Genomic DNA, 25,344 nt, shown 5'->3' with positions numbered 1-25,344 from the left:
CCCGATCTGTTTTCCCACTACAGCCCTAGCGATGTCTCAAAAATATTTATCAGATAAATATTAATACTTCCCGAAACATAGTTTTTAGGACCAGATCCTTAAAAAATCCTTAATGTAATTTTTAACACCTTCTGTGATTTGACTTCTTCTGCCTTTGCACTTCATTTTGAAATATGTTCCTCGTTCCTTTGTCAGTTTTTGAATTTGCCATGCTTTCTTAGCATTCTTGGTACACACTTACTCCTCTGTGTAGAAATCTCCCTTTTCATCTGGATAACTACTACTATCCTTTAAATGTTTTATAAATATCACTTTCTCAGAGATGGATTTTCTGATCTCTCAGACCAGATTATATTCCTGTCTTTGTTCCCACAGATCATTGAACATCCACTTTTTACATATAATAGTAAACTTATAAGTAGCTGTTTAATAACTGTCTTCTTTCCTAGATGTAGGCCCATATAGGCAGGGGCTGTGTTTGTCTTGTCCAGCACAATATCCTTAACATACAGTGTTCTTTCAGGCACAGTAGATATCCAACAAATATTCGCTGAGCTCAGTTGATTTCTGTTCTATTCATTTATCATAGGGCCTCTGAATTGATTACAGAAGACACACATTTCTGCAGATGCATTGGAATCCCTCATGGCTGACTTTACCTCTTAAACTGAAGGCTTCTTTGGTTTGTTCTTCTCACATCTCCTGACACCAGTTCTCCCTTTGTGGATTCTTACCGTGATTGGAGGAGACTGAGTGAGGAGTAGATTGATCAGAATTTATCACCTTTAGCTGGACTGGAGACCCAACACTACTTACTCCTTCCTGCATTGCCAGAGGGGCCTGTGGTATCACACAAGTCTCCTGAGTAGCTGGGGCCAGGTGCATCTCAGTGCTTGTTTTGCATAACTCGGGTAACCAATGAAGGGATGTTCTATTTCTAACAACCCGTCTGCTACTCCTTCACCCCAAACATCAATGTGCTAGTTCATTTGTAGTTCCCTGAAATGTAGCTATTATTCCTCAAGTGACAATTATGGGAGAAAGGGTTGGGGAGCAAACTAAAACATTGATGAAAGGGCTTTAAAAATATCTATAATAACCAATAATGAAGGAGCAGATAACGAAAATACAATATGAAAATGAGCGTGATAAGAGACCCATAAAAGCATATGACCACAGTCAGAAAAGCAGCAGACCTTAGGAAACAGATGAAATAAATCCATATTTGATTTTGGCTACACTTCCAGGGAGAGAGCTGCATTTATTTTAAAAAGAAAACAACCAATAAAACAACCCGAGGAATTTCCTTTTCTTTTTATCTTTTAAATGGATTTGACCCAAGATGGACATTTTCTTTGAGAATAATATGTCTTTTTCCTTTAGCTGAAAGTTTTACCTTTTGAATTGTATTCCACACACGTTCTTTATCGTTTCTTCTTCCTTCAAGGGTGTCCATAGCATCTGCCATTAGTGACTGCAGCTGTGGCACCAAGATAAAAATTATCAGTGTGGAATTCACACAGAAATAACTTCTCTAAATACACAGATTAAAACCTAATTAAAAAATCATTTGTACGCTGATGATTTTATTACTCAACTTTCCGACAACGAACACTGCCACCTCATCTCTGCTTCAGTCATTACCAAGTATTATTGCAAATATAAAATACTGAAACAATGGAAAGATTCTTGAAAATTTGTAGAAAACATATAGATTTTAATGTAGTAAGTGTTGATGTTTTGTAAAAACGGATTTGGGTTATAAAGAATGAAGGTGGTAGTTAATTCTCTCAGGAAATGGCATGTAGTACATGAACACATTTTAATATTTTCTCCTGAGGCTAATGTATCATAATTCTAGGCATCATGCAAAAGCTCACCAGAGGACCATACTAAAATTGTGTTGTTTTATTGCCTCTTAAAGGATCTAGCTCATTTATGTTCTTTTACTATGCTTTTCTTTTCTAAAATTTCAAAATAACCAGGATTACTTTTTTAGGTTCCGTTTCAAAGGCAAGTTGAAAACATTCCACCCTTTGCCCCGAACTGCCATATTCCAATTTAAAATAATCCTATACACACACTTTATATGTGGCTGCAAAGTAATGAGGCCACATGAAGCCATGTGATATTCAAAGCTAAAAAAGAAAGTTCTCTAAAAATGAACATATACCAGCTCAGTTCACCATGGCGTCAAACATTATGAACCCTTAGATAATCTTTCTGTTCTTTAGATGTTGCAGAGCTTAGGCAGGAGGGTAGAGAGTCGAGTCACTCAAAACTCTTTTACTGAGTAGTCACTGTTTATATAGCATCATAAAAGGTGTTTTGAGGATTTGTATCTAGGTTAACCTATGCTTGGAAGCTGGAAAGTAAAGTCTATTACTTAAGGTGATGAACCCTTGCAAGATACATGATTTTTAAATATTTGGCTTGCACATATACATCCCTATAACATTTACTTTTTTTCTAGTAGGAATATAAATTATGAAAATATCGCATGAAATCCTGTTTTCCAAGGTTTCGGGTAGTGGAATGTTGCACTAACACATTAGTTAGCGATGTTAATAATGCTAGTTTTGTGCTCTTTGTGTATATTTAGAAATATAAGAATTTCCAGAAAAAAGGGGGCTGCAGATGTGTGGTTAAGAAGACCTAAGTGCAGAAAACTCTCTTGTATTTTTCATTTAAATCTTGAATGTGCTTTTCAGGAAGACAGGATCAACACTGTGCCAGCTTCTTAAATTAACATTTTCTTCGCTTTCTTTTATCTCAGAGGAGCATTAATCATCTAAAATTGGCTATAATATGCACTTTGAAAGCTCCATACTTACTGCACTCCTGAATGCCTTATGAATGGTAGGATAAACAGCCTTTTAGAAGGTGTTCTGTGCACATAACCATACAGCTTTAGAAAGTATTATTGCCAGTTTTGACTTAGTAAATTCTTGACTAAGAGACTTTTTTTCTCATAGTTTTAATGTTTAGTATGTGGGGTTTTATTATTTTATTATATAAAATATTATTTATTATATAAAATATTTTATTATTTATTATATAAAACTACTCAGTTTTATATGCTTACTTTGAATATCACTATTTATTAATATACTTTTACAGGTTCAGATGAACATTATAAATGTTGGCAGTTCATTTCTTGATTAATTTGTAACAATTCTAAAAGCTCAAAGAGGGAGGGTTCCTTTAGTTATCTGAAAATTACAGGTGATGAGTTTGGGTTGTTCTCATCCTTGCTATGTGAATTCAATTCAGGTCTATAATTAGTTTTCACTACATTCAATTAGAGCCTCAAAGAGCCCTTCCCAGCAACACATTAGGAGCTTTATATGGAGTGAATTTTACCTTTCCTTGAATGGCCAGCACACTGATTAATAATTGTTTTTCAGATGAGGTGCTATTGTTTCTAATATAAATTATGGTTATAATATACACACCTGTTTGGAGATTTGTTCTATAAGATATTTCTTGAACTAGTTTTTGACAGGCTCTGTGTTTTTCTGAGTTAACTGGTAAATCCAGTTAAAAAAAACACCCCTCCATTTGACTACATTTTCCCCTCAAGACAACTCTCTTAACTAAATGTACGTATGCATGCGAGTGTTGGCACTGCCAGCATATATGTGACATTAGAAGTAAATAAGAAAATTCTATGGATGATTTTGTAGGGTCAGTTTTCTATCCAGCAATTACTGTTTTTTCCTCTTACTTTTCCATTGAAGAGAATCCTGTATTAACATATCTTGGAGTTAAGAAACAATGTATTAAAATTTCACTTTGCTTGAAACAAAAAAGCCTGACTCAAAATATGAATAATCAGCCCTCTTCCATATTTTCATGCATCACAAAGGTCTTGCTATTAAAAAAAAAAAAAAAGGAAACTAGTCAGGGTGGGCAAATAAAACACATACACACACACACATTTCTACATTTTCCAGTTTCTTCATTAGAATGCTTCATGAGGGTTGGGGAGTTTGCCCTTGGACTGCATTTATTGTCACATTCTTTTTCAGACCATATCACTCTTTTATTGGCCCAGGGCTTGTGAAAGCCTTAAACAAAGAAAAACAAATGCTTACCAATTCCGCCTCCTGTTGACTGATGTCCTGTAGGTAGGGAATGGTTGCTAGCTCGGCCATTGCTTGATTGATCACCTGGGACTGCTCCTTTACTCTCTGCAGCTGGCTGAGGAGGCTGGCATATTGCAACTTCTCCATCACACCTGAGCACGCATGAAAACTCCCCTAGTCTCCCAGTAGAAGGAAATGTTTTAGAACAAAACCACAGAAATAACCTCTCTCCGGGGATTGAAGTCAGGTCAGCTAAATAATAACATATTTAACTCCTCTGAAGTAACGGTATCTAGTGCAAATAAATGTTCTATTATTTTAGAGAATTGTCTGTACCCTTCCTTCAAACAGATGAATGTCTTGATATATAAAAGGGAACGCTTGGCAGGACTGTTGAGAAGGATTTGCAGGTGGCCCTGCCTAAGGAATCTGGGATGAGGGGAAAAGAAGGACTGAAATTGAACCTGAGCTCCCCTCTCCCAGTGGGGATCCCACAGAGCTGTGTCCATTGAGCGGGGGTGATTTTATCTATGTCACCAAGGCATCATAAGAGTTAAGAGTTGCCCACTGTCTTGTTTATACAAAGGAAGGTTTCTTATGCAAGTTGAATCCTGAAATATGTCATGCAAGTGGATTTCTGTCTAGCCCAGTGGCTTACATTAAACCTCCAGCTTTGCTTTTATCTTTAGTTCTCATTGGATGGCCATGGACTCTGGCTCCTCTCCTTGTGGCATTTTAGTGATTTATTCTGGGTCCTAGGACCATTCCAGCAACTGACATGATCCATCTTGAAACAAACTGTTGTGCACTTGTAAGGAACACCAACCCCCATGAATCTACTGGTATTTTGGGCTTTCTTAAAATGGGGCACACTTATAATTAAGGTGGCCTACCTCTGTGTTTGCTACTGCCAGCCATAGAGAGGTCATGTTACCTTCTCTAAAAAGTTTAATACAGATTGTACTGCTTGATAGGTGAGACAAAGTTGATCATAAAATTCTCACATTTTTGTTTAGGAAAAAGTACTTCTGACATAAGGGGGCATCTAAGGGTTCCTGTCATGTTTGGAGGGTGATGAGAAATGGGAAGTCACAGGAGGATTTAGTTTGGTGATGGCATTCTGAATCTTGGTGCTTAGAAGTGGAAGCCTGGTTGAGCGGCATCCCTTTATGCGGTCGGGGAGTGGAGGTTTCCTCTTTGACCACCTGCACCAGAATTACTAGGCTTGTTGGTTAACTAGGAAGCATTCTGGACCTTACTCAGTGAATCACAATCTCTTGATATATGGCCCTAGAAATACGAATTTTAGCTATACAAAAATTCAAATATTCAAATATCAAATATTCAAATATCTCAAACAGAAGTTGGAGAATAAACTACTACCTTAAAGCTTAGTATCTGCACAAGGACTATTTTAGTTTGTGATAAACAGATTTTCTCCCAGAAATTAGAGAAGGCAGATGTGACTTTTCCTTCTTAAAATATTCTCTTCTAAGGAGAAAAATTATTAGAAACTAGCATTACTAAAGAGCATCGAAATTTTAACTTGAATTTAGAAGGCAGTCCTTTCTGAAATGTCATACACATATCTTGATTGACACCAACCTCTAGAATTTGGCACTTTCCTAGAATCTTGGTAATAAAGAAAGTTAAGCACTGTTGCATTGTATTTGCTGTATTTCTTCCTAACATCTCTCTCTGCCATTTGACTAATGTCTCTTTATCCCTGCTAATTTGTTCTTACCAATTAATCATTTATCTGAAAACCTATAAACCTATAGGAGCAATGACTGCAAATTGTGGATTTGAGATCCCTTCTCTGAATTGAAGAAATAGCTAGCCTACCCACTGAGTTTAAACATGTAGCTAAACAATGGATACTGTCAAATAGAGGAAAGCAAGTTGCAGGAGAAACAGTTTTCTTTCCGAAGAAAAATTACTTTCTTTGTCCTTCTTTAAAATAAACAATGGGGCTGGTTGTAGGAAAGTGGTATAGTGACCCAACTCCAAAGTGCAGAAACAACTGCGGCCTGCTTGGAAACATAATCTATCAGTGTAATTTTCCAAAACATCAGGACAATAAAAATAGTGGAAGGCAGTGGTGCTTTGTTAGCTTGATTGTTGGATGCATAGCAAAACAGGAAGTGCTCCTTATGAATAGGACACTAGGGAAAGGATACAGTTGACTGCTAATAGTCCTCCCCCCCCCCCCCACCGCAAGCCAAATGCAGTTTTGGTCATCAGGAAACTAAAGATTAATATTTTACCTATACAAGATTAGGGCTTTTGAGAGATAAAGTGAACAAGAAATAAAACTTAATAAATGCCAGCAGGAATGCTTTAAGAAAATCAAGGAAATAATGAAAAATGAAGGAATTAGCTCACATCTAATGCTAGCAAGGGCTAAATCTAAAGGGAAGTAGCCCTCTCAATGAGACTTCAGAAGTGATCAAAGAGCTCCTTAGCTGCTGGAGAGAGTGTAATGAAGTGGCCAAGATTGAAGATAAAACCTCACACAGGTACAATGAAGGTTAGGTAAATAGCAAGTTCAAATGAAAGCTTCAGCCAGACAATTGTCTAGATTTAATAGCAGGTATGGATGAATGTTTGGAAAATAAGTGGCACAGCATAATACTGCTGAAAAGCAGAGCCCAAGTATTGGGAATGTATTTCCGTTTGACATAACATGTAGAAACATTAATTGCAAAGAAAAGGGGTAGGAAACACATATTATTGTTCATTTCCAATGTGCATATATAAACAATTTTTGTGCTTCACTTGGAGGAAATTAAAAGTAAAATTAACAAGGTATTCAAAACCTGGTTAGTTAGGTCATTTTTTTGGCAAGTCAGCCTGTGAAGGAAGCTTCATGCCTGGCAAGAGATTTTATTATTTTAACTCTTTAACACCCCAGGAAGCACAGTACATAAGGTGCAAACTGACAGCAGCCAGTAAAGTTAATGAATGGAAAAGCACAGCAGCATTCAGTAGCACGTGAAATAATTAGTACAAAGATCCAGAGAAGAAAAAATACCATTAGAGCAGAGCTACTGGTTGAATGGGGTTGATGTTCAGTGAGATTAAAAGACACCAGATAGGAAGGTGGGAGAATATTTTAGACAATAACTCTGAAAATGCCAGAATCATTCTTGTCTGGCCGTGTGCTGTGTGCCTAACAAAGGAATCTATAAAGGTAAGGAAACTGGTGTCAGAGTGTAAGGAGAATTATTTTCTGAGAGAAACATTATACCAGGAATGTCTTTGTCTCCTTCACCAACTCTTTCTACCACCTCATAGCAAGAGGTGAATATTCATGTTCCCTGGCAAGCCCTACTGTGGGCAGTAGACCTACTCCATGGCTAGAGATGACACCTCTAATCCTGCCTTTGTGAGGAGATCTGAGTGCATCAGTGATCTAAGGAAAAGAATTCAAAATCCACAGGACACTTGCACAGTCTTCATTTTAGAAGAGTATGTAATTTCAAAGTATACAGCATTTATAAAGAAAAAGGGTCTATAAAACAGTCCTTTTGTCATAGCAAATGAAAACCAATACAATTAATTAAAACTTTAAAAATTCTTAATACTTTACAAAGTGTTTCAATGTGGATTATACACTTTTGGTCTCACAACTCTGGGAGGTGAGCATGGCAGATAACAGTTTATTTTATAAATGAGAAAAAAACAGCTCAGAGGTTAAGTGACATCCTAGGGTTACACAGCCAGAGCACAGCCTTGGACAAAAGTCTTCATCTATAGGTGTCACAAGCTAGGGTCGCAGCTAATAAGGACAATGCAATGCTTAAATACTCAAGTGGATTTTATAAAATACTTCATGGACACATAGAGATACATGCATATACACATTTCTAAGTGGCCAGAATGCCCTTTGAAACGTGCAAAGAAAATGTGTTAGAAGCATTTAAAAAGTGCATGATGCCTAGATTGGCCTAACCTGCATTCACAACACACTGGGAGATCTGAGCTGGCAACAGATGATGATGTGGTGGGTATCGCCCCAAAGAGCCAGGGCACAGACAGATTACCTCCCCAACATCCAGCATGCTGGCACTGCAAGGCTAACCATGTGCAGATGAGGTGAAATAATACTATATGGTGATGGTTCTTGCTAGCGAGGCTTCCACTGCTTGAAAGAGCCTGATGATGACAGTGATGATGTGTGTGTGTGTATGTATCTCTAATTAGGATGGGGTGGTTGGTTAGGGTGTGTGTGTGTGTGTGTGTGTGTGTGTCTGAAAGAGGTTGTGAATTGGAGAACAACACTCAAAATTTGCAATGAGCCAATGAGATCACTATAAACTGAATGTGTCCACCCAAAATTCCTATGTTGAAGCCCTAGTGACCAATGTGACGTATTTGGAAATGGGGCCTTTGGGAGGTAATTAGGGTTGGATGAGGTCATGAGAGTAGGGCCTGATATTGGGATTAGTGCTCTTATAAGAACTGACACCAGAGGGCTTGCTCTCTGCCATGTTAGGACACAGAGAGAGAGTAGCCAACTGCAAGCCAGGAAGAGGGTCTTTAGCCAACTGCAAACCGGGAAGAGGGTGTTTGTCAGAACCTGACCATGTTGGCACCCTAATCTCAGACTTCTAGCCTCTAGAACTGTGAGAAAATAAATTTCTGTTGGTTGAGTCATCCAGTCTATGCTATTTTGTTATGACAGCGCAAGATGACTAAGGTAGAGATGGATTTCTTAGTAGTAGTAGTATAGGCGAGATAATTGAGCGGAACATGGCTGTGAGGAAGGGGAAAGAAGCTATGTGGTAGGAAAATCAGTAAAAATGTGCTTTTGGATTTGTAATGCATAGAATTACAAATCATGCAAATAAATTAAGGGTTTTATAGCTTTTCTAAAATGCTGAATAAAGTTACTGAGCAGGTAAACTGCTGAACAGATGTGAAGTAGCTGTTTGTGATAACCCCCTTGGTTCCCCTTGTAAGGTAAGAATATCAAATCAATGATGTAATACTAAAACGACAAAAAAAGAATTCTTTAAAATTTCCAGCTTAAAGGGCTTTCGAAAAATATTTTAAAAGGGGAAATCTGCAGCCTTTAGAGCCCATTAATGAGGAGTTCCCTTTATGTACTTTCAATACAATAGCTTAAATTTTGTAAAATAGCACAGCATAAATCAGGCCTTATTTTGGGCTTTTTTAAAGACTGAAAGTAGAAAGGGCATATTTTCCCTGGGTCAGAGAAAGGGATTAGATAATTTACCTTAAGGGTATATAAAGATCAATTGCCAGGTGGAGGGAAGAGTCAAGATGGCAGACTAGGACAACGCAGGATTCGTGTCTACATACAATTAGGGCACCTACCAGGCACTGGTGGGGGACCACAGACACCTAAGGGGATGGGAGGAACCCCAGCGACTGGCTTCAAGGGCCTTGGTTCCCAAGCCAGAGGTTGGGGCCAAGCTCCTGTGGTGGGAGCTCTGAGTCCAAATTGCTGGACTAACAGAGAACCTCAGACCCCAGGAAATATCAGTTGGAGTGAGGCCTCCCAGAGGTCCTCATCTCAGCACCAAGACCCAGCTCTATCCAACTGCCTGCAAACTCCAGTGCTGCACGCCTCAGGCCAAACAACCAGTAAGACAGGAATACAGCCCCACCCATCAAAAAAAAAAAAAAAAAAAGAAACGACAAAAAATATGTCACAGATGAGGGAGCAAGGTAAAAACCTACAAGACCAAATAAATGAAGATGCAATAGGCAACCTACCTGAAAAAGAATTCAGAGTAATGATAGTAAAGATGATCCAAAATCTCGGAAACACAATGGAGAAAATACAAAAAACATTTAACAAGGATCTAGAAGAACTAAAGAGCAAACAAACAGTGATGAACAACACAGAAACTGAAATTAAAGATACTCTAGAAGGAATCAATAGCAGAATAACTAAGGCAGAGGAACGGATAAGTGACGTGGAAGATAAAATGGTGGAAGTAACTGTCAGGGAGCAGAATAAAGAAAAAAGAATGAAAAGAATTGAGGACAGTCTCAGAGACCTCTGGGACAACATTGAACACACCAACATTTGAATTATAGGGGTCCCAGAAGAAGAAGAGAAAGAGAAAGCGTCTGAGAAAATATTTGAAGAGATTATAGTTGAAAACTTCCCTAACATGGGAAAGGAAATAGTCAGTCAAGTCCAGGAAGCACAGAGAGTCCCATACAGGATAAACCCAAAGAGAAACATGCCGAGACATATATTAATCAAACTCTCAAAAATTAAATACAAAAAAAATATTAAAAGCAGCAAGGGAAAAGCAACAAATAGCATACAAAGGAATCCCCATAAGGTTAACAGCTGATCTTTCAGCAGAAACTCTGCAAGCCAGAAGGGAGTGGCAGGACATATTTAAAGTGATGAAAGGGAAAAACCTACAACCAAGATTACTCTACCCAGCAAGGATCTCATTCAGATTCGATGGAGAAATGAAAACCTTTACAGACAAGCAAAAGTTAAGAGAGTTCATCCTCACCAAACCAGCTTTACAACAAATGCTAAAGGAACTTCTTTAGGCAGGAAACACAAGAGAAGAAAACGACCTACAAAAATAAACCCCAAACAATTAAGAAAATGGTAATAGGAACATACATATCAATAATTACCTTAAATGTAAATGGATTAAATGCTCCAACCAAAAGACATAGACTGGCTGGATGGATACAGAAACAAGACCCATACATATGCTGTCTACAAGAGACCCACTTCAGACCTAGGAACACATACAGAATGAAAGTGAGGGGATGGAAAAAGATATTCCATGCAAACGGAAATCAAAAGAAAGCTGGAATTGCAATTCTCATATCAGACAAAATAGACTTTAAAGACTATTACAAGAGACAAATAAGAACACTACATAATGATCAAGGGATCAATCCAAGAAGAAGATATAACAATTATTAATATTTATGCACCCAACATAGGAGCGCCTCAATACATAAGGCAAATGCTAACAGCCATAAAAGGGGAAATCGACAGTAACACAATCATAGTAGGAGACTTTAACACCCCACTTTCACCAATGGACAGATCATCCAAAATGAAAATAAATAAGGAAACACAAGCTTTAAATGACACATTTAACAAGATGGACTTAATTGATATTTATACAACATTCCATCCAAAAACAACAGAATACACTTTCAACTGCCCATGGAACATTCTCCAAGATAGACCATATCTTGGGTCACAAATCAAGCCTTGGTAAATTTAAGAAAATTGAAATCATATCAAGTATCTTTTCCAACCACAACACTATGAGAGTAGATATCAATTAAAGGAAAAACTGTAAAAAATACAAACATATGGAAGCTAAACAATACGCTACTAAATAACCAAGAGATCACTGAAGAAATCAGTGAGAAAATCTAAAATACCAAGAAACAAATGACAATGAAAACATGACGACCCAAAATCTATGGGATGCAGCAAAAGCAGTTCTAAGATGGAGTGTTTATAGCAATACAATCCTACCTCAAGCAACAAGAAACATCTCAAATAACCTAACCTTACACCTAAAGCAATTGGAGAAAGAAGAACAAAAAAACCCCGAAGTTAGCAGACAGAAAGAAATCATAAAGATCAGATCAGAAGTAAATGAAAAAGAAATGAAGAAGACAATAGCAAAGATCAGTAAAGCTAAAAGCTAGTTCTTTGAGAAGATAAACAAAATTGATAAACCATTAGTTAAGCTCATCAAGAAAAAAAAGGAGAAGACTCAAATCAATAGAATTAGAAATGAAAAAGGAGAAGTAACAACTGATACTGCAGAAATGCAAAGGATCATGACAGAATATTACAAGCAGCTATATGCCAATAAAATGGACAACCTGGAAGAAATGGACAGATACTTAGAAAAGCACAACCTTCTGAGACTAAACCAGGAAGAAATAGAAAATATAAACAGACCAAGCACAAGCACTGAATTTGAGACTCTGATTAAAAATCTTCCAAGAGGGGCTTCCCTGGTGGCGCAGTGGTTGGGAGTCCGCCTGCCGATGCAGGGGACACGGGTCCGGGAGGATCCCACGTGCCGCGGAGCGGCTGTGCCCGTGGGCCATGGCCACTGGGCCTGCACGTCCGGAGCCTGTGCTCCGCAGTGGGAGAGGCGGCAACAGTGAGAGGCCCACGTACCACAAAAAAAAAAAAAAAAAAAAAATGTGGTAAAAATCTTCCAACAAACAAAAGCCCAGGACCAGGTGGCTTTACGGGCGAATTTTATCACACATTTAGAGAAGAGCTAATACCTGTCCTTCTCAAACTCTTCCAAAATATATCAGAGGGAGGAACACTCCCAAACTCATTCTACAAGGCCACCATCACCCTGATACCAAAACGAAACAAAGATGTCACAAAGAAAGAAAACTAAAGGCCAATATCACTGATGAACATAGATGCAAAAATCATCAACAAAATACTAGCAAATGGAATCCAACAGCCCATTAAAAGGCTCATACACCAGGATCAAGTGGGGTTTATCCCAGGAATGCAAGAATTCTTCAATATATGCAAATCAATCAATGTGATGAACCATATTAATGAACTGAAGGAGAAAAACCATATGATCATCTCAATAGATACAGAAACAGCTTTTGACAAAATTCAACACCCATTTGTGATAAAAACTCTCCAGAAAGTAGGCATAGAGGGAACCTACCTCAACATAATAAAAGCCATATATGACAAACCCACAGCCCGCATCATTTACAGTGGTAAAAAACTGAAACCATTTCCTCTAAGATCAGGAACAAGACAAGGTTGTCCACTCTCACCACTATTATTCAACATAGTTTTGGAATTTCAGCCACAGCAATCAGAGAAGAAAAAGAAATAAAAGGAATCCAAATTGGAAAAGTGGAAGTAAAACTGTCACTATTTGCAGATGACATGATACTATACATAGAGAATCCTAAAGATGCTACCAGGAAACTACTAGAGCTAATCAATGAATTTGGTAGAGTACCAGGATACAAAATTAATGCACAGAAATCTCTTGCATTCCTATACACTAATGATGAAAAATCTGAAAGAGAAATTAAGGAAACACTCCCATTTACCATTACAAGAAAAAGAATAAAATACCTAGGAATAAACCTACTTAAGGAGACGAAAGACCTGTATGCAGAATACTATAAGACACTGATGAAGGAAATTAAAGATGATACCAACAGATGGAGAGATATACCATGTTCTTGGATTGGAAGAATCAACATTGTGAAAATGACTATACTACCCAAAGCCATCTACAGATTCAATGCAATCCCTATCAAGCTACCAATGGCACTTTTCATAGAACTAGAACAAAAAAATTCACAATTTGTTTGGAAACACAAAAGATCCCGAATAGCCAAAGCAATCTTGAGAAAGAAAAATGGAGCTGGAGGAATCAGGCTCCCTGACTTCAGACTATACTACAAAGCTACAGTAATCCAGACAGTATGGTACTGGCACAAAAACAGAAAGATGGATCAATGGAACAGGATAGAAAGCCCAGAGATAAACCCACGTACATATGGTCACCTTATCTTTGATAAAGGAGGCAGGAGTATACAATGGAGAAAAGACAGCCTCTTCAATAAGTGGTGCTGGGAAAACTGGACAGCTACATGGAAAAGAATGAAATTAGAACACTTCCTAATACCATACACAGAAATAAACTCAAAATGGATTAAAGACCTAAATGTAAGGCCAGACACTATCAAACTCTTGGAGGAAAACATAGGCAGAACACTCTATGACATAAATCACAGCAAGATCCTTTTTGACCCACCTCCTATCGAAATGGAAATAAAAACAAAAATAAACAAATGGGACCTAATGAAACTTAAAAGCTTTTGCACAGCAAAGGAAACCATAAACAAGACAAAAGACAACCCTCAGAATGGGAGAAAATATTTGCAAACGAAGCAACTGACAAAGGATTAATCTCCAAAATATACAAGCAGCTCATGCAGCTCGATAGGAAAAAAACAAACAGCCCAATCCAAAAATGGGCAGAAGACCTAAATAGATATTTCTCCAAAGAAGATATACAGATTGCCAGCAAACACATGAAATAATGCTCAACATCACTAATTATTAGAGAGATGCAAATCAAAAGTACAATGAGGTATCACCTCACACCAGTCAGAATGGCCATCATCAAAAAATCGACAAACAATAAATGCTGGAGAGGGTGTGGAGAAAAGGGAACCCTCTTGCACTGCTGGTGGGAATGTAAATTGATACAGCCACCATGTAGAACAGTATGGAACTTCCTTAAAAAAGTAAAAATAGAAGTACCATATGAACCAGAAATCCGTCTACTGGGCATATACCCTGAGAAATGATAACTCAAAGAGTCATGTACCACAATGTTCATTGCAGCACTATTTCCAATAGCCAGGATATGGAAGCAACCTAAATGTCCATCAACAGACCAATGGATAAAGAAGATGTGGCACATATATACAATGGAATATTACTCAGCCATAAAAAGAAATGAAATTGAGTTATTTGTAGTGAGGTGGATGGACCTAGAGTCTGTCATACAGAGGGAAGCATGTCAGAAAGAGAAAAACAAATAGCCTATGCTAACACATATATATGGAATCTAAAAAAAAAAAAGATTCTGATGAACCTAGGGGCAGGACAGGAATAAAGATGCAGATGTAGAGAATGGACTTGAGGACACGGGGAGGGGGAAGGGTAAGCTGAGACGAAGTGAGAGAGTGGCATGGACTTATATACACTACCAAACGTAAAATAGATAGCTAGTGGGGAGCAGCTGCATAGCAACAGGGAGATCAGCTTGGTGCTTTGTGACCACCTAGAGGGGTGGGATAGGGAGGGTGGGAGGGAGAGGCAAGAGGGAGGGAATATGGTGATATATGTATGCATATAGCTGGTTCACTTTTTTATACAACAGAAACTAACACAACATTATAAAGAAGTTATACTGCAGTAAAGATGTTAACAACAGAAAGATCAATTGCCAATGTTTAGAGTAGCATCCAATGTATCAGTTGATGTGGAGGAGCTAGCTTTCAGTGTTCTGAATTCTTATGTAGGCAACAAAATGGTTATATGTAATCCAAATGTATGAAATAGGGAAAGCACTGTGTTCACTAAAATTTTGTTACTGATTTGAAGCAAGAGATTCAATTCAGCCTTCAGTTAGATATCAGGAAGCCACAAAGAAAAGGCTGTAGCCTGAGAAATGCTGGAAATTATGAAGGCGTAGCTTTATGATTAATATATTTTAAAGTATAAAAGGAATAAAATTATTAGGTAAACTTTGCTTGGTTTTGCAAATAAGATTTACTGTGAAAGTTTCTGAAATCCTCCGACACTTGCAATATTTACACCATAAACTTTCCATACTTCTAGAATTGTCTGATATTTATATGTTGAAAAAATATAAAAGACTTATATACCTACATTCGATTGGGTGCTTCTAATAAAATCCAGTATTGGCAAGATTCGCTTCCCCATTGTCTCCATGTGTCTCACTGTGTCTTCTCTTGTCAGCAGACCGAAGGGAGTTTTATGTTCTAAAAATTGTAACAGTAAACTTTTATACTTTTTTCCCCCAGACTTCCATTTCAAAATGCTTTCCTTAGCAAGCTATAAAGATATCTCAATATTAATAGATATGAAATCTTTAGCATAGAAACGAGTCCCATCTCAAAGACCAGAAGTATAACAGTGAAAGATCTATGAGGAGACACTGCCCTTTAGAGACTATCATTTATTCCTTTTGTTGTGTTTCTTGATTGAGAGATCCACGGGACAGCCTATAACAATTCATGTCTCTCTGCAGAATATGCTTTTCCTGAGTTGTGAAAAAAATGTCATCATAAATGTGTCTGATTCTTGTCTTGTTCCTCCCAGGTATTATTCAGGTGTGCAGATTGCACTGACTTTGAATGTAGCTCGAAGCTGTGATAAGCCTCAGAGGACAGAGTGCCAGACAAAACACAAATCCTTAATTATGTGGGTATAGCTGAAGGGATAAATTCAACCTGGTCATGAATTCAGCCCATAAGTATGAGACTTCAACTCCACCTGAATGTTTACTTGATTTTTGAAAGTTTCAACTAGAATTACTGAGCACCATTTAACTATAATACTCTTCAGGAGATCTGAGATCTTGTTTAATTACGTAAGAAAAGAGTAGAACAGATATTAATACAATGGCAGATAATCCAAGTGATTTAAGGTGGTCATTGGCTATATGTTTGATTTCATACAATAGTTTCGTTGCATGATTTTCTTCTGTGTTTGCTGATGGATAATGACAAAAGCTTGTAATCTTTAAGTGCTCCATGATCAGGCATACGGGTGGTGGTGTGGTTGCAGTGAGATGGTTAGAGTGAGGGAGGTGGGCACCCCTGGGGCAACCAGAATTCCAGGTATTGTTAACTAACCCACAAAGAAGATTGGAAGGAGTTAAGTATGACCCAGCAAACATTTTGGTGCCCAGGCCCTACTATATGCTAGGCTTGTGATGAATAAAGCTTAATGAATAATGCACAATTCCTAATTTAAAACAGTTTTGAAAGATAACAAGTCCAGGTGACTTACCTGTAAATGTTGGTAACTTCCTACTTGATACTTTTTCCAAAAACTCCCCATCCTCTTTGTTTTTGAACCCAAGAGTCAAGAGATACTGTTGAGGAGGAAAAGATGACCAGTCAGCTGTCTGAGGCAGCACGTGGAGTCCTTGAACGTCTGAAATATGACAGAAAAAGAGCTAAAGAATTTATCATTTTATTGTTTTCAGGGTATTTCCCCCCCAGATTTCAAGAATTATACTCGGAAAAAATTAAGGATACAAAGTAAAAGTATGTGCATCAAAAGGTCAAATAGATGATATATCAAAATCATACTTTATCCTTCATATTTTTCTTAAAATATAAACATACACAAAGTATAGCAATAGAATATGGCTAGGTTATGGGTTCCTTTTCCCCATATTCAAAATAATACAAAATTCAGGACCAGGTTGCAGGCTTAATATTTTTCTGTGTGACACCTTTCAAGGGAATTTGATTTTTCTGTTCACAGTTTGTTTAAGAAAATAATGTTATATGAAAGGAAAGAGAAAAATTACCAAGTAAGAATTAAAATATAAGGCTAATTAATTTAGTTGCTATCCCTCCTATAGTTGAAGGAAATTTAAAATGATAAATGTACTAACTTTTGTAATTAGACTTGGAAATGACTCGTGTCAAGAAAATGGTTCTAAAACAAACTGTTCTTAATGACTAGAAGAGCTAATATTTACTTAGTACTTATTTTCTACCTTCCCTTGTTCTAAACATTTTGTGTGCATTCTGTTAAAAATTTTTTATTGACATATAGTTGATTTACAATATTGTGTTTCAGGTGTACAAAAAGTGGTTCAATTACATATATATATATATATATATATATATATATATATATATATATATATTTTCAGATTATTTTCCATCATAGGTTATTACAAGATACTGAAAATAGTTCCCTGTGCTATACGGTAAATCTTTGTTGCTTATCTATTTTATGTATAATAGTTTATATCTGTTAATCCCATGCTCCTAATTTATCTCTCCCTTCCTTCCCTTTCCCCTTTGGTAATCATGTTTGTTTTGTGTGCATTCTCTTTAAATCCTCACGATACATTCACATAATTGGTGCTATTGTCCTCATTTTACAAATAACTGGGAGGTTGAGGTACACAGATGGGAAGTGACTTGTCTGGAAACATGCATATAAGTGGACAAAGCAGGATTCACACCTGGGCAGTCTGACTTCAGAGACCGTGGGCCTAACCACTGCACTCTGCTTTAGGCTTGCTTGACTTTGGATTACTTTTGGGACAGGGACAGATGTCAGCCATGGGGTCTTGGAGGCCAGATTTACTTCATTCATTTTCATTCTGAGTAATAATGCTTTGGTTTATTACAATAGACTTCTCAAATGAAGGATGATGAACAGAGGGTTTAATGAGCCCTCCCTATTTAACACTGCCAGAAAGGGAAAAAGATGAAATTCCAAATATCCTTAAATGCCAATTTTTAATCTAGAATCAGAACTCAAATGGCAGTGTTTCAAATACAGTCTTTGCTATCTGTAGTATTTCTTTAAAAAATAATAGACACAGTAAACCATGAGTGTTTTTATCCACCCTCTCTGACTTCCCCGCCCTGATTTTTAGCTGCAGAACCCTTTGTTCAAACTAAAATTTACTGAGAAGCCCAATATTTAAAGTCGGTAAAGGTAGAGCTGTTCCATTTGAAGCCTGGATCACTGACCACTCACTCTCATCACTGTACCCCATTCCGTATACCCCACACACAATGGCCACCTTGAACCCCTCCACAGAATCCCAATTTTTCAAATCACAGTTTGGAAAACACTGCAGTAAGCTATTTGGCACATTTTGGTTAAGTAAATAGCATACGGCTGTCAAACAGAGAGTTAACATGTATGCTGATAATTAAAAGAAAATATTACAAAATATCTTTTAAACACAAGCACAGAACAAAAATATATTAAACATGATTTAGTCTTTGGTGACAGGATCTGGTAACCACTAAATATTATTGAGGGTTAACATTTATGTGACAGTTCTTCTGTGCCATACACATGATCAGGATTATCTTTCTCATTCAACAACAATGTAGAGCAGGACACATTATTATGACCACCTCACGGATGACCAAACTGGAGCTTCAAGAAATTACAAACTTGCCCAACACAGCAAATGAAGGGACCAGAATTGAGAGTCAGGCTGCTGAACGTTGAAGCACAGGGCTTAACTCTCAAAACGATGCTACGACAGTGACCATCACTCTGACAATCAGTGGGAAGCATGTTACAGAAGCAGGGCAACGTCAATACGTAGATGGTTTTAACAGACACAATTCTAGATAGAACACTTCCTTACTCTATCTAGAAAAGTACAACAAAGGCTCAAGTGTTCTTAGAATTAATAGCGTAACCTTTAGGCACTTTAAAAGCAGATTGCAGTATTAGATGCTTCTTTAGTTGGTGTTTGCCTCTTTTTAAAAGGATGGCTCATTTCTAGAAACAAGGTAACATGTGATTTCTGCATCTCCATCTCAAGAGTGCAGAAAGTTTCTTTACTTTTGAAATCTGCAGATACAGACACACCCAACCAAGAGTTTACCAGTTTTACTGAAGTTGCCAATAACCAGATCATGTGAAAAGGCATTTAAGTAAAAGTAAAATGGACAGTAGCTCATTCTCCTGATAAACGGTCATAACATTTTTTTTTTGATTGTGGTTATTCTTTAGCAGTCTCTAAGATGCTGGCATGTCTAAATTGTCAGTATTTTCAGGAATTAGCATACTCTGGAGGTGGAGGGCAGGAGAAGGTATGTGTTCCCTGACTATGGTTTGCTCTTTAATCTGGTTTTGCTCCCTGACTTAGAAGGCCCCAGTGCTCCTGGCCATGCTGGTGGTGAAGTCTGGGGCCATCCTCTGGGGAGAGCCTTGGCTTTCTGGGTAACTCTGGATGCCTAGAGGCCCCCTGAATGGGTATGGGTAGGCGTTATGGACCCTCTGACTTCCCCACAGACCCAGAGTATATGTAGCTTGTTGACATAGAAGCCGCTGGATCCCAGGTACCCTGAAGCCTCCTGCCAGCACCTGCTTCCAGCTCAGAGAGGGTTCCCTGTAGGATACCTCTAGGACTTTAAGGTCTATGTTAAGGTGCTCTTGGAGGCCCCGGAGTCCTGAGGTTCAGAATAGTTTAGGGTGTGCTGTGCATGGGCTGGTGTTTGTGGTGAGTCGCAGGAGGCATCTTGAGATCTGGCATTTTCTGATGCCCCTCTGTTGCCAGAAGCAGCCGATGTTTGAGGGCTCTGTTATATAAATAGCACAAAGACTTTGAGAGGTTGACCGCTTCTTGCTCTTAAATATTTGATGGATAAAGAGGAGACCTATATTGATAGTGACAGTGGTTAGACGAACTAGAGAAGCTAATATTAGCACTATAGCTAATTTGTTATAAAATATACTTGCAAAAATGTATTTTCTGTTCCTTTTGATGCTGTATGTTTCATCCTGTTCAATCCGTTGTTCAATTCTAGTCAAAGTTTTGAAATGAGAGAGGTCCCTACATACATACTGTTAAGTTAAAAAATATTTTTAAAGTATCATTTTTATTCCATTTGTATGCAGAGTAAATTGCAGTTGTATGAACATTTAGCCTAGCAAGTGGTCTATGACCCAAAATGACGACACACTTACCAGATGTTGAATCTCATGTAACATTAATTTGAGTGCTAATTGTTCTCAATTTTATGCTCATAAACCTCTACCTACGTCCAAAAAGCCCTGTGCCTCTGATGGATGTAAAAGTTAACCAGAATATATAGTCCTTTGGTAAGAAAGTTGAATTGATTAAAAATGTCTTCTTTGCTCCTGTCACGTGAGAAGAAAACTTGAGAGAAATAAATCCCTTAATGCATCATTCCTTTACAATTTATCACAATTGCAGATGAAATTTAGATGACTAGGACCAAATTTATTATTAAAAAATCAATTTGCAGGTATGATGCAGTTCCAAATTTGTACCATTAGGGAAGCAGATGTTTTAAAAAAGAATATCAAAGATAAATTATGCAGATTAAGTTTCTTGTAGAAACATGATCTTTTAATTCTTTATCCTCCAAATGAAAGATGTCCAACTCTCAGCAAAAGAGGGTAATGTTTGCCCTTTATCAAGAACCTTTTATTGTACCTCAGGAGGCTGGAGCTGACCAGCTTTCAGGTACTCAAGACATTCATACTCTGTGACCTTCTGTATGTTCCTTCCTCCCTCCCTGAAGTCACCTCCCTGGAGTTCAGTGACAGTCTCTTCTCTTTCTCTCTCTGTCTCTCTGTTTCCCTCTCTTTGTCTTTCTCTCTGCCTCTTTCTCTGTCTTTGTCTCCCCATCTCTCCTACACATATACATGCTGCTTCCTCTTCCTCCCTTTTTCTCCTGCATCTCATTCAGTACACCTCCTAGCTATCTCTGGCTCACTGATATGTTCTTCATATTAACACTCTCGGGGGAATTTTCCTATTCTTTCTTTTTTAAATTAATTAATTAATTATTTTGGGCTGAGTTGGGTCTTTGTTGCTGCACACAGGCTTTCTCTAGTTGTGGCGAGCGGGGGCTACACTTCATTGCGGTGCGCGGGTTTCTCATTGTGGTGGCTTCTCTTGTTGCGGAGCGTGAGCTCTAGGTGCGTGGGCTTCAGTAGTTGTGGCACATGGGCTCAGTAGTTGTGGCTCACGGGCTCTAGAGCACAGACTCAGTAGTTGTGGCGCACGGGCTTAGTTGCTTCACGGCATGTGGGATCTTCCCAGACCAGAGCCCACTGTGCCACCAGGGAAGTCCAATTTCTCTATTCTTGTGGCATTCACTATTACTTCGAATCCAGCAGTCCCCAACCTTTTGGGCACCAGAGACCGGTTTCATGGAAGACAATTTTTCCATGGATGGAGCAGAGGATGGTTCAGGCGGTAATGCGACCGATGGGGAGCAATGGGGAGCGGCAGATGAAGCTTCACTCGCTCTCCCTACTGCTCATCTCATTCTGTGCGGCCCGGTTCTTAACAGGCTGTGGACCAGTACCGGTTGGGGATTGGGGACTCTTGTTCTAAATCAAAAGACTAGGCATCCAAAGCCATAATCTCATCTGCAAAATTTCCCCAATTTCAAACACAGCATTTCCAAATGCCTACTGGGACATTGCTATTTGCTCACCATTACAGACGTTACCTCAAATACAGCAAATATATTCCTTGAAAGTGATTTTTTAAATGTCCACAACATCTCTCGTCCCTACTTTTCACCAGCATATTGAAGGAATGGCCATTATTCACCCAGTTATTCTGGCTTAAAATTTTGAAGTCATTGTTAACTTTTCTTTCCTCTTATTCCCTGACATTTAGTGAACCTCAAAAACTCATTAAATCTGCCCACTGTAATACAACTCACATTAACCCTGCTCTTTGCATTATCATTGCTACCACCCTGGTCAAATTTCTGATCACAAAGCATCGGGATTACAGAAAACATTTCCCAACAAGCCTCGCTGCCACCAGTATGATTTCACACCAATATATCTCCACACCACCGCCCAGTGAATATTTCTGGAATATCACCTTTGTCATGGTTACATCACTCCTCAGGAATTTCAGTGCTTCTTTCCTGGTATTCAGGGCTCTCAATTGTGTGGATGTGTTTCACAGTCTATTCTTCATTCCTATGGTTTCTCCAGTATAAACCTTTCTCATCAGGTCTGCTGATTTCACTAATTTGTACTAGCCTGTGCTCATCCTGCCTCTGAATTTTTCTTTGTGCTTTTCCACCCAGAAATATCTACCTAATCTCTCAATATTTCTTTTATTCAGTCGATTACTGTACTTCCAGATGTGCCTAATTTAAGTCCCACCTAGTCCATAAAGGGCTACCTGAGTATTTCAGTACTCCCCCGACCCAAACTCCTAAAGAACACCCAAACTAAAAATAGAACTACCATATGACCCAGCAATCCCGCTACTGGGCATATACCCTGAGAAAACCATAACTCAAAAAGAGTCATGTGGGGCTTCCCTGGTGGCACAGTGGTTAAGAATCCACCTGCCAATGCAGGGGACACGAGTTTGAGCCCTGGTCCAGGAAGATCCCACATGCCACGGAGCAACTAAGCCCGTGTGCCACAACTACTGAGCCTGTGCTCTAGAGCCTGCGAGCCACGACTACTGAAGCCTGTGCGCCTAGAGCCCATGCTCCGCAGCAAGAGAAGCCACCGCAGTGAGAAGCCCACGCACAGCAACAAAGAGTAGTCCCCGCTGACCACAACTAGAGAAAGCCTGCACACAGCAACGAAGACCCAACGCAGCCAAAAATGAAAAACAAAAAATCCCCCAAAAGAGTCATGTACCAGAATGTTCATTGCAGCACTATTTACAATAGCCAGGACATGGAAGCAACCTAAGTGTCCATCGATAGATGAATGGATAAAGAAGATGTGGCACATATATACAGTGGAATATTATTCAGCCATAATAAGAAACGAAATTGAGTTATTTGTAGTGAGGTGGATGGACCTAGAGTCTGTCATACAGGGTGAAGTAAGTCAGAAAGAGAAAAACAAATACCGTATGCTAACACAGATATATGGAATCTGAAAAAAAAAAAAAAAAGGTTCTGATGAACCTAGGGGCAGGACAGGAATAAAGACGCAGACATAGAGAATGGACTTGAGGATACGGTGAGGGAGAAGAGTAAGCTGGGACAAAGTGAGAGAGTGGCATGGACATATATACACTACCAAATGTAAAATAGATAGATAGTGGGAAGCAGCCACATAGCACAGGGAGATCAGCTCGGTGCTTTGTGACCACCTAGAGGGGTGGGATAGGGAGAGTGGGAGGGAGACACAAGAGGGAGGGGTTATGGAGATATATATATATATATGTATAGCTGATTCACTTTGTTATACAGCAGCAACTAACAACATTGTAAAGCAATTATACTCCGGTAAAGATGTTAAAAAAAAAAGAACACCCATACCACTCACTCTAGAGTGAATCTCCTAATGTTTCATGGAGGCATGTCTCATCTCTCCAATAAGTTTTAATCCTCTCAAGATCACATCTTCACGTATCTTCATGCCCCAAGCACCTAGTAGGTGCTCAATCAATGCTTGAGTTGAATATAAAAACAAAGTTTTCTCAATCCTGAATTTTTAATCGTCCAAATAAGAATAGAACTTCAAAAAATCAAAGCTAATGAAATTTCAGAGCTTCTGAGATTGGATTTATTTCTCTGTCACTAAACTTAGAAAAGAATATCACACAATCTGTTTTTTTAATTTTACCTAAACTTTAAGCGGTTTCTGTTTAATTTACAAAGGGTGAGTTAGGTAAAATAATATGTATTAGGTAACTCAGTGCAGTTGATGCTCAAATGAACAGAGCAGCTTTGCCTAGATTGAAAACTTAGTTTCACGCTTAGGTTGGGCCCTTGCTGCAGCTTGTTCTCTGGGAAATATGGACCCTTAGTCACAAAGAAGATTGGATTAACAGAGAAGCTGGCTTAATGAAACTGTCAGCAGCACCAGAAAAGCATCTGCAAAAATGTGAACTGTTGATTGTAGATCAGCGGACTCATCTCTATATATGAGGGACTGCTTATTTTTTATGAAGTTAAATATCTGTAAAATAAAATATGAGCTCTCTGGACATAAAGTAGAAAACATAGATACCACCATCATCAGTATTTTCTGTTGGACACCTCATCATAACCACAGTCAACAGACTGTGGATAAACTTCTCAAAGCAATTTTGAAAAAAGAAAAATCATAGAGGTTTTAAAAGTCTTTTAGAAATATGCAGATTTGTTAGGGTTCTCTCATCTCCTTTCTCTGTTTCATTTCCTTCTCTATTTTCCAGTGTCTATGTCATTTCTCTGCCCTTTGTCCATAACAAAATGTTCTGACATTTTGGGCTAGAGCAAAATCTCATTTCTAAAGGTCCCAGTTGTTCAGTGTGAGATGGGACCATGTCAGTTTTATATGACTTCATCTTAGTGATCAGTTTCAGAGTTTAGCTTCTCCAGTCCCTTCATAATGCCAACACTTTGTCATTACTTCTTTCCCACCCAGTCATTTTCTGCGTTTTATCTTGTTCACTTTTTAATGCCAGTACTTCTATATTGGAAGTTATCCACAAGTTCACATCAGCAAGAAAATAGCAAAAGGCAGCAACTTTGCAGCTAACATCATTATTGCCCCCATAAATAATAAAACAGTTTCCACTTTAAAAACATAGATAGCGTATTTTGATTTTTGCATTTGATGTGTGAGAAATCTATTTGTATAATGAATCTTTGTATAGTAAATTATATTTTCCCCTTGACCGTCATTATAATTTCAGAGTTATAGATGTAAGTGAAAAACATTGGTTTTCATTCCTAAGATTCCTAATTTTCCCTTCAGACTTCTGCTCTACTTCTCCAAAACTTATCTACGTATATATAAGTTGCCCCTCATAACCCATTTATAAACTTTTGAAAAACAAATAATTACACAAGATTTTTATAGATAGTTTATTTTTGTTTCACTTGGAATTCTTATTGATTCCAAAGTTTTATGTTTAATCAGCTGTACTGTATTTATTGTGGGGCAGTTCCTTAATTCCATCCCCAACGAAGTAAGTTTGAGACAAACAAA

The 25,344-nt window shown here is 38.2% G+C and overlaps 1 protein-coding gene across 1 annotated transcript in view; it reads right to left on the bottom strand.

The window, feature by feature from the left end:
• The window catches only part of SPATA16 (spermatogenesis associated 16), a gene marked incomplete at its 3' end in the record, with an annotated part of 212,598 nt that overhangs the window by 26,950 nt on the left and 160,304 nt on the right, over positions 1 to 25,344 (bottom strand). The window contains exons 6-9 of the mRNA XM_082624320.1: positions 16,687 to 16,833; positions 15,541 to 15,653; positions 4,098 to 4,262; positions 1,397 to 1,480 (exon numbers count right to left, since the gene is read on the bottom strand). Coding sequence (XP_082480446.1) covers positions 1,397 to 1,480; positions 4,098 to 4,262; positions 15,541 to 15,653; positions 16,687 to 16,833 — 509 coding nt within the window. The remainder of the gene's footprint in view (positions 1 to 1,396; positions 1,481 to 4,097; positions 4,263 to 15,540; positions 15,654 to 16,686; positions 16,834 to 25,344) is intronic.

This window comes from Mesoplodon mirus (genome assembly GCF_964341445.2).
Source record: "Mesoplodon mirus genome assembly, chromosome: 6".
Lineage (NCBI taxonomy): Eukaryota > Metazoa > Chordata > Mammalia > Artiodactyla > Ziphiidae > Mesoplodon > Mesoplodon mirus.
Note: the sequence above shows the minus strand (reverse complement) of the source record. Positions and strands in the feature narration are given on the sequence as shown.